The sequence below is a fragment of the Phaseolus vulgaris genome, chromosome 8 (genome assembly GCF_051622355.1).
Source record: "Phaseolus vulgaris cultivar YP4 chromosome 8, ASM5162235v1, whole genome shotgun sequence".
Classification (NCBI taxonomy): Eukaryota; Viridiplantae; Streptophyta; class Magnoliopsida; order Fabales; family Fabaceae; genus Phaseolus; species Phaseolus vulgaris.
Window position 1 is genome coordinate 2,511,720 of NC_143505.1, and position 10,501 is coordinate 2,522,220.

The 10,501-nt window shown below is 32.0% G+C and overlaps 2 protein-coding genes across 6 annotated transcripts; both read left to right on the top strand.

Moving 5' to 3' along the window:
• The first annotated feature begins 1,257 nt into the window (after positions 1–1,257).
• Positions 1,258–6,535, top strand: LOC137825472 (uncharacterized). 5 transcript variants are annotated; one of them, XR_016514670.1, is made up of 7 exons: positions 1,258–1,665; positions 2,140–2,521; positions 3,291–3,487; positions 3,878–4,017; positions 4,115–4,259; positions 4,679–4,832; positions 6,104–6,535. XR_016514670.1 is itself a non-coding variant. In XM_068631139.2 (6 exons), exons 1-6 carry the CDS (start codon positions 1,625–1,627, stop codon positions 6,127–6,129), a joined length of 945 nt encoding a protein of 314 aa, XP_068487240.2. In that variant the 5' UTR covers positions 1,258–1,624; the 3' UTR covers positions 6,130–6,535. The 5 variants fall into 5 exon arrangements, 4 of the variants coding, with proteins under 4 accessions (XP_068487240.2, XP_090149793.1, XP_090149792.1 ...); XM_068631139.2 differs by lacking the exon at positions 3,878–4,017; XM_090293667.1 differs by lacking the exon at positions 3,878–4,017 and having other exon boundaries at positions 2,140–2,471.
• A 1,721-nt stretch (positions 6,536–8,256) lies between these two features.
• On the top strand, positions 8,257–10,014 carry LOC137825473 (coumaroyl-CoA:anthocyanidin 3-O-glucoside-6''-O-coumaroyltransferase 1). The gene has a single exon (XM_090293881.1). The coding sequence runs from the start codon at positions 8,529–8,531 to the stop codon at positions 9,930–9,932; it is 1,404 nt and encodes a 467-aa protein (XP_090150007.1). The 5' UTR covers positions 8,257–8,528; the 3' UTR covers positions 9,933–10,014.
• Positions 10,015–10,501: the final 487 nt, after the last annotated feature.

A 10,501-nucleotide genomic window follows, 5' to 3' on the forward strand; every position in this document is an offset into this window, starting at 1 on the left:
GGCCCTGAAGTTTTAGTTTAATCTTGTAATATATTAGACTAGAAATATAGTTAAGTTAGTTGACTCCATTAATGTATAATCTTACAACAATATAATGTAATGAATTTTTCTACCGACAAAAATCTTTTCCTATTTTTTTTAATAGTATTTTAAAGTTACAGTGAATTTTTTTATAATAATGAATACTAATATAATTAAAAATATATATAACAAAACAAAAAATGAAATGTAGAAAATAAACATGAAACGTAATGGAAAGAAACTTACATATATATAATTTTTGTAATTATAAAAAATATGGAGGCATAAAGTACTTTTTTCCCCTAGTAGTAGTATTAGATAGTTTTTTATTTATTTAATAATTTAAGTATATAAATAATATTATTTAAGTCACTATTTTTGTTTATTGTAAAATATTTCATTTTTTATAGTTTTTATTATATAACTTTTCTCTTTTACAATATGTTATTTTATTTAAAATTTCTAAATAAGAATAGTTTGTAATAAGTAAGCTTATTAACATTTACTTGATATTGTTTTAAAAATTCAAGATTAATTTTATACTTTATTCTTTTTATCATTGTGAGATATAACATATTTCTACTTTTAAGAATACGAATAAAGAAGGAGTAATATCTCAATTTTAGAAATTACATGCCACATTTTTTTAGAGTACTAGTCTTTATTTTATATAACATTTATCTTCTTTTATTTTTTTTAACTATTTGAATTAAATGATCTTTTAATCACTGTTTTTATGAAAAATAATTTAATAATAACATAATTTTTTTATTATGCATATAATTTTTTTACTGTGAATAGTTATTTGAATTAAAAAAATATTTAAAAACTAAAATCAGATTGTATATATATATAAAAAAGTAAGTATAAAGAGAATATTTTTATTAATACTATTTTTTTAAAAATAGTTACTTAAAAAATAAAATTATAAGAAGTTATTTACATTAAAATATATATAAATTATATCCATAAAATAAAGATGAAGTCAATGATAAGTTCTGAATTTTACACTTCAAGTATATTGCAGTAAATATTATTGTTATGTTAATTTACGTAACAAGTTTATAACAAATAAAATGAGAATGAAAATAACATTTGAATAAATTATTTTTTGAGTGGATAAAGTTGAGAAAAGTAAAAGTTTAGTTTGTACACAGGATATCGTAAAAAAATTTACACAAATATTCAATAAAAAAAAATACGAATATAAAAAATTGAATGAAGTCTTCTCCCTCTGAACAAGATTCACTTGGTGATTATAAATTAAATTAATAGGGGTTTGTATTGGAGGAAATGATGAGAAATGTGAAGATTATAATTCCATTGGATTGGTCTGCGTTGAGAAGAAGAGAATAGAGAATGGTCAAAGTAAAATAAAAATGAAGGAATTGAAATTGGAAGGCGTGGGATGCGTGCTTCTCCCACAACACAAAGACAACTCCGCGTACGCCGCAGCCTTTTCACCAAATCTTCAACAAACCATTTTCCTTATTTGCAACTATCGTGTTCTTTGAATTAGAATTTACAATTTTACAAGACAAGGAAGCCAACCTCAGATCGTGTTCTTAGATTCTATTCTGAGAGAGATTTTTTCATTCTTCCAATGGCCCAGTCCTTCGGTCAGACCGAGATAAACTGGGACAAGTACTGTTTCTTCTTCTTCTTCTTCTCCTTTTTTATTTTAATTTTCTGAATGATGCAGTTGTTTTCTTATTTTTGTTCTTGTTTGCTGTATTTCGACATACCCATCATTTAAAAATTATCAATTGATATACCATGGTCCCTAAAGTTTTTTCCTTTGGAATAATTATTTTGGGGGTGGAGGAGTTATGACTCCTGCTGTGTTTGTATTCTCTGAATCCAGTGAAAATTATAAAAGGGTAAGCTAATTTTCATGAAAGGAAAAGGGAGAAAAAAATCTTCTGAAGTTCCAGATTTGATGGGAACCGCTGAAAAGTGAAAAACATATCTTGCAGATTGAGGCCATCTTCTTTCTTGCCCTTACTTTGATTTATTAATAAAATATCTTGCAGATGTTTTGACCTTTTTGACCATGGTATTATATTGAACTTTGCATCTACAAGCTTTTATCCTAATGAACTTCTCCCAATTCTACAGGCTAGATAAAACTAGGTTCTATGTCGTAGGAGCTGGACTCTTTACAGGTGTTTCGGTGGCACTTTACCCCATTTCGGTTGTGAAAACTAGGCTGCAGGTTGCCACAAAGGATGCTGTAGAGAGAAATGTGTTATCTGTTATGAAAGGAATACTTAAAACAGATGGCGTCCCTGGTCTGTATAGAGGGTTTGGCACAGTTATCACTGGTGCTATTCCTGCCCGAATAATATTCCTCTCCACTCTAGAGACCACAAAAGTGGCTGCTTTCAGAATGCTTGAACCGTTTAAACTATCTGAAACGACCCAAGCTGCCATTGCAAATGGAGTTGCAGGCATGACATCATCGATTTTTGCTCAATCTGTGTTTGTACCAATTGATGTGGTATGATAATCCAATTTGTGTAACCTTGAGATTGACTGCATGTGTTTATATTGTTGAACTCAAAATACTTTTGTTTTGGACTGACTCTCGGCCATTCTATATACATATGAATATGATGATACATTATTAAACATGCTCTTTAGGCAGCTCAACAATCCATTCCTCATTTTGACTAGTTGGGAACTTGGAGTTTGTTTACTAATGTTCTATCATGTCTGATTCATTTGAATCAATTCAAAATAAGTGTTTCTTCTTCTCATTTTTGTTTAAGTGTTTAAAAGTAATATTAAGTGTTTATTTTAAATGCTTCCCAATGTTCTTAAGTAAAACTCCCACTGGGAAAATAATGCTCGTAATTTTTTTAGAATTTACAACGTAGGACACATAAAATGCAAAATTGGTTCTTTAAAAGCTCAGAAGATTTATTTGGATGAAGGATGGAAAGCAATGTTTAGCAGTGATGTGTTAGTCTTTGTACCAATGGTGTATTCCATTGTATAATGATGTAACACCTTACAAATCGCAAACTTTTTAGTTTTTTGTTATAAATATATTTTGTCTGTCATGGTGTTCTAGTGGTGCTTCTTTTAAAGCATTGTAATGGTTGATGTTCAGAAACATACAGAAAGCTATTTTTTATTTTTATTTTTTCTGCCCTTTCTTTGGTGGTATGGAAGTTCCTTATTCTATTAATTTGGTCTCATTTCTTTTCTTGCTTTACCTCATTATGGATAATTCTAATATCTAATTCACATTGAATGATATTCAGGTTAGCCAAAAGTTGATGGTGCAAGGATACTCAGGCCATGCCCAATATAGCGGGGGTTTGGATGTTGCTCGCAAGGTTTTAAGATCTGATGGCATCCGGGGATTGTATAGAGGGTTTGGTCTGTCTGTTATTACTTATTCACCTGCTAGTGCAGTATGGTGGGCAAGCTATGGTTCAAGCCAACGCTACATTTGGAGGTAAAATATGATACTAACTGAATCTTTGTTGCATTACCTTTTAAGTTATTTTTATACTATATCAATTGACAGATGATAAGAAAATATATATCTCTTTGATTATAGTATGAGTGCCCGTTGATAGTGTTCTTAAGTCTTAATCCATTTAAAAGGTTATTCTTTATTAAAATACACGGTGTCTTCTATACAAATGTTAATTATGATGTATGCACAACATCGCATATAGGTCTGTCTTCCATCTATGTTAGAGTTATGGAAGCCTGTTGTGTTCCTAGGACATGTTTAAGTTCAATGTGATCTTGGTCAGATAAGGTAACAGATTCAGTCTCTAATCATGGAGTTACACCAGTTGAAGTGTATGATGCTGTGTTTGCATCTGCCATTCTGCAGGCTGACAGTAAATTATATTAAGTCAGGAAAGGTAGAATTTCTTATTTGGTGAGAGAAACCCTGCCAAAAGAGAATAGCAGTTTCTGCTGTAAGCTTCTGGTTCAATATTTTTTATGGTGGTGCTTTTTGTAAATAATATGGTAATTCACTTTTAGTACACGTGCTTGCTATTATTTTTATTTCTTATCATGCAAACTTTCTATATTAAAAGCAATTAGCACCTGTTTGCATGAACAGATTCTTGGGCCATGATACCAAATATGATGAACACATTCCTAGTATGCAGAAAATAATGTTAGTTCAGGCTTTGGGAGGGATTATTGCTGGTGCATCTTCATCCTGCATTACAACCCCATTGGATACTATCAAGACACGATTACAGGTTTGCATAGTTTCATTGAACAGGTTTATTTCTGTTTTTTAGTTCATTATTTTCGGTGGTCACTGATCACTACAACCCCTAGAGCAGGTTTTTCTTCTTTCGTGTAGTTCTGTTCATGAATCTTTTCTTAGCTCTCATCATCTTCTCTCTATGTGCATATCATCTTCTCTTTAGATTGTAAAGATGAAGAGATAATTATACACTTATTGCTTCAGTGTATATACAGAATTAGTTCATTGAACTATTAGAGTGAATGGCAGGTAGATTGCACCCTCATTCTCCACGAGAAGACTAAAAGGAGAATAAAAGAATGAAATGAACATTTCATGAACATAGTATTTTCATTTTACGCGCGAAAATACTTTTATTCCAATTACCCCCTGTTTAAATTTTTCTGAGTGGCTAGTTCTACACTTCAGGTAATGGGTCATGAAAATAAAAGCTCTATAAAACAAGTTGCTAAAGATTTAATCAATGAAGATGGTTGGAAAGGCTTTTATAGAGGGTTTGGCCCAAGATTCTTTAGCATGTCAGCATGGGGCACTTCGATGATATTGACTTATGAGTATCTGAGTAAGAAACTCTTCCTCTCTGGTTATTACATTTTATTTATGTGTGTGTGCACTTGTTTTTATGTTTATTATCTGTTTGTGCTCTCTGGTTTAGTGCAAGCAAATATTGGAATAATAGTTCAACTTAAACTTTGGTATAATGAATGATTTAATTAATGGCAGCTAATGTCATCGTCCTAGTATTTATATTTAGATCCAATGTTGCCCTTGAGAAAGCAACTGAAATGAAACTGAACCTAAAAGCAGTTACAGTAAAAAAGATAAAATTTAGTTACAGTAGAATGTTCTTTAGTCTTCAAAATTGTGGAAGAACAATATATTTGAGAAAGTACATTTGGAGGGAGCATAAGAAATCCCCCCCTGAATTGAAGGAAATAGAAAAGAAAACAGTGGGCCAGCTAAAAGAGTATACTGCAAAGCTGTCCAATATTTTTTCATACAGCAATAGGAATTCCTTTTGAACAACATGAACAAAGAGTAAAAGAGAGGACATTAACACAATCCTATCTAAGAAGATTGATAAGGAAGAGAGAGATAGAGATATCCTTAGAGTCACATGCATCTGTCTATCAAAATACCCATATATCATACAACAACCAAGCTTTAGCCTACCAGGTGCAGTGACCCATGTGGATAAGTTTACATCATTGAGTTCTCCTAAAAAACCTTCTTTTTTATTTAAGTAATTTAGTTAAAAAAAGTTCTTTTAATTGTTCATGTAATGATTCTTAAGATATTCCCTTTGCCCTTTTTATTGAACTGTATTCCTTGTGATCAACACTTTCCAGTATAGAGCCTTTCTTGGTATTCCATTAATGTAGCCAAAGGTTTGGTCATCACGTTTCTTATTAGATATGCCAATTAATAACAACTTTGGCTTTTATAAATGATCTATTTACATGTTCTTGACAAGAAGCTATGTGTTACAAGTTTCTCTAAATTTGTCTAAAGGGGAATTATCCCTGTTGGCCTTGTAGAAAATAGTTCTCAAACTGTTTAGCTGTGACACCACACAATCTATGTCCACCATCTAATTTGATCTTCCGATTGCTCGCATTTTTCTTTTGATTCCCTTCTTCATTCTTATTTTATTTGCATATTTATTGAATAAGTTACATTTTTCTTCTGCTGCTGCTGCATCTATTGCTATGTTATTGGTTATCGAGTTTGGAATAAATATGCTAAACTATGAATCCTCATTTATCATTGCATTTGTTTCTGTGTACATATATATAACTAACCTAAAAGCATTTCAACTTTTTCTTTGTGCAGAACGTGTATGCGCAAAAGATGAATAGAGGCAATTGATCTGAAAGCTTGTATTTTACTGATTGATTGATTAACCAAGATTAGGATGATGATGTTGGCTAAGCACACAATAGCTTAATAACCCTGCACACCTGCACCTTCAGCATTGGAGTTGCTGTTCAACATTTATCAGTCTATGACTAGAGTTAAACTTTTGCAGTAAAGCTATGCTAACAATTACTCTTTAAACACCTGCTGGATATAAATATAGAAAACTTCTCAGTAGAAGATGAGTTGAATCATTCTTTTTAATAGTTATATTGGATTTGGGGTATTTTTTTTGTTGTATTGGCGTGGATACTGTATTATGGAAGGGAAGGAAATAGATTGCAAATAAATGTATTGTAAAGAAATGTGAAGAATAAATTTGAACTTTTAAGTCTTGTTTACTCCAAACGGGGAAGTTATTGCAGATGCTCTTATTTACATATTGTTAAAATTATGTTTCTAAATTGATAATAGTTTTTATTACAAGCATGAGTGTAGCTCTACAATATATGGACTTGTTTTTCTTGTTCGAGAATATAACTAAGAAGCTCTCTACGCAATGTTATCTTCCTTTAACTCTGATTGAGGATTTTCCAAAATGCTTTTGAAGAAGAAATGGTGAGCACATTGGTCAAAACACGAAGATAAACAGCATCCATGTTTTTTTTTTATCAGAATGGAGAAAAAGTGTTGGATGGGTTTTGTTGGATTATGTATTAATAAGCTTTCAATTTAATGTAGGCAGTTTCTTCCTTCCTGCACCCCTAAATTTTTCTTCATGCACCCCACAATGTTGTGCAAAGACAACAATGTCCCTATATAAAACTGTACATTTATTTTTTTCATTATGGATTATGAAATCTGGTAAATTTTCAGATTGACGCTTCCGGTAAAATTTTGGATTGGCGCATCTGGTAACCTCTTGGATTGGTGTTTCCGGTAGTACATTAGTGATAGTGTTAAACCAAACTAAAAAAATGCAGAACATCCATAATTGAAAAAAACATTCTGGATTCGTCAATCCTTAATTCAAAATATGCATTTTGATTCAGAAATCCATAATTGAAAAAAACATTCCAGATCCACTAATCTGTAATAGAAATTAGGCTTCCAGATTCAACAATCTAGAAATTAACAATTTATGCAAACTTTACTTCCAGAATATCCCCTTATCCAGAAAGCAACATGATTCACTTTCAGATTTATGAATTCATAACACATTTCCAAATCCCGATTTCAAATAAAAGGTGAAGATCTTGGGATTTAAAAAATTGTTAGGTACAGAAAGAAAAATATAGGGATGCAGCCTTTTAATGTATGTCCGTACAAAATTTATTATATATAATATATAAGTATTTATTTATTATAAATGTTATATTTTATATATAAAAAACATTTATAATTATAGTACCAAGGTACCACTTAATAAAATGATCTTAAAGCATTTTCTTATTCTTTATCCACAAAGTTGGTGTTTGAATGAAAAAAAAAATCACGACTCGTCCTTTCAAGAACTATTTTTTGAGATTGTGGTTATTGTTTATTTATATATTGTAATGTTAAAATAATATAATAAGTAGCAACGATTATCATCCACATATACTCTTTTTAATCCGAAATGTGTAAAAATGATGACTAATTCATACTTATGATAAAGTTAGTTAATTTAGTTAATACTATTAAATTTTAATTCTTTTTCAAAATTTCTATAAGTAATTAACCTATGGGAAAAATATTGAAGATTTTTTAAAAATTAAATTCCTTACTTCTGAAGCTTTTATAAGAAATAAAAATAATTTATAATATTTATTATTTATGAATTAAAATAGTAGCTAGTATTTTAATAAAAAAGAATTAATATAGGAGACAATAAAAAAAATAGTTTCATAAAAAAGACTAGAAAATTGAAAAATAATATCTTACTATTAGGAACAAAGGAAGAAGTATTATGATTTCTTACATTTATTTTTACTCATTATTGAAAAAAATAATATTAAATTAACTATTGGTTAAAAATATATTTTATTTGATGCTAATTAAAAAGCAATCGTTGACATCAGCTGTCAGAAACTGTAGTTAGAAAGGAGCCAAATCATTATTAAGTAAAACAAAATAAAATGTAGTTATTCAACTGAACACCTAACCAATCTGATTAAAAAATAAAAACTTGCAAGAAGAAGACAACCATTAAAATAAAATAAGATTCGATTACAAAATGGCAAATTGGATTACTCAACTTCATGGTGGAAGTTTCTATGTATATCTTTCAATGAGCACTGTCTCTTTGTAATGATTATATCAGTATAGATCAGAATTTGGATTTGGAGTGCTGTGTAACTGTGTTTGTTCTTGTCTAGCAGTGAAAATCACACATTCACATCCAAGTTCAACCCAGTAATCCATGGCTGACACACTGAAGGTGATAGAACAGTGTGAAGTTAGTCCTCCACCAGGTTCTGTTCCTTCAACCTCTATCCCTCTAACTTTCTTCGATCTTCCATGGCTTTGTTGCCCCCCTCTCAAACGTATCTTCTTCTATAACTTCCCTTATTCCACCCAACACTTCTTCCAAACTCTCCTTCCAACTCTCAAGAACTCTCTTTCCCTCACTCTCCAACACTTCTTCCCTTTCTCTTCCAACCTTGTCTTCCCTCCAAAGCCAAACCCCCCTCACATCGTCTACACACAACCTCATTCTGTCTCCTTCACAGTAGCTCAGTCCTCAGCAGATTTCATCACCCTTGTCTCTGATTCCCCAAAAGATGTCACAGCTTTGCACCCTTTTGTTCCTGTGTTGCCTCCACCACAAACTCTAGAAGATGGCACGTTTTTTATCCCTATCATGGCCATTCAGGTCACTGTTATGCCCCATTCTGGCTTCACCATATGCATCACTTTCAGACACGCGGCTGCTGATGGGAGAGCTTTTCATCACTTCATGAAATTCTGGGCCTCTGTTTGTAAGTCTAATGGAGACTTGGGTTTGGCTTCCATTGCCCTGCCACTGCACAATAGGGATATCATTCAAGACCCAAAAGGCCTTAAGCACATTTTCTTACAAAAATTGTTGAATTTTTTACCGGAAAATGTAGAGTCCAAGGGCGAAATACGTGATGTTCCTAGTGACATGGTGCGGCACACGTTTGTCTTTAGTCATGAACATGTTGAGAAACTCAAGAGATGGGTCTCTATTAAATGCAAAAGCCATGGTCTAGAATTACCACACATAACAACCTTTGTAGTGACTTCTGCTTTGATTTGGTTTTGTAAGGTCAAATCAGAAGAGATTAAATCTGCTACTGTACTTGCCAATAATGATGAGTCCTACATCTTGGCCTTTATGGCAGATTGTCGTAATCGTCCTGAATTTTCAATTCCAGTGGAATATTTTGGAAATTGTCTGGTTTGTGGCAATGCTGAAGTCAAGAGGAGCAAGCTTGTTGGGGAAAATGGTATTTTGGAGGCAGCCATTGCTATTGGTAGTGAAGTTAGACATTTGCAACATGGAACATTCGAAGGGGCTGAAACATTGATGTCAAATTTTACTGAATTTGCCACGTTGGGGAAGCATATGACAATAATTGCAGGGTCGCCAAATCTGGAAGTGTATGAAACTGACTTTGGGTGGGGAAAGCCTAAGAAGAGTGACGTGGTTCATGTAGATAATTCAGGAACAATTTCCCTTTCTGACTGTAGAGACAAAGAAGGTCGAATTGAAGTTGGGTTAGCACTTCAGAAGATTCAAATGAAGAAATTCAGTACCATTTTGGAAGAGCACCTCACAGAGATTAGAGTTCTTGACTGAACAAATTCATATTGATGAGTTGTCTTAAGCCGGGAAGGTTTATGTCTCTTTATACTGCAATAAACACATGTTCATTCATTAATATGTTGGGTATATAAAACTAATTTTCTTTCTTAAGTTTATTGTCCTATCAAACACTAAAACAATAGAAAATAAAAGGAAGAGATCTTGATATATCCTATTATTTCTTCCAATGTGCAAGACATTCCAATTATCACAATATACAATACATTTTTATTGCTCACGTCCAAGTTCCTCCATTAACTATGAATCCAGATAACTTCTTTGCAAGCTTAAGTAGTTGTCATGTTCTCGACTTGTGTAGTAGATAGAGCTACAACATTTTGTGACCAACTTCTTGTTCCTTGCAAATGTAAATCCTAAACCCTAAAAGCTAAGTTGGTTAGGTTGGTTATCCAAGATGGAAATAGTCCACTTGAATTGGTGTAAAGTAGGGATAGTACAGATAGCTGGGTGAGATTTGCAGAACAGAGTGGACTGTGGAAGCCAATATTTACAAAGTCTAGTTCTAAATCAGTTATTCCTGGCAGCTTACAAATCCATGAGAT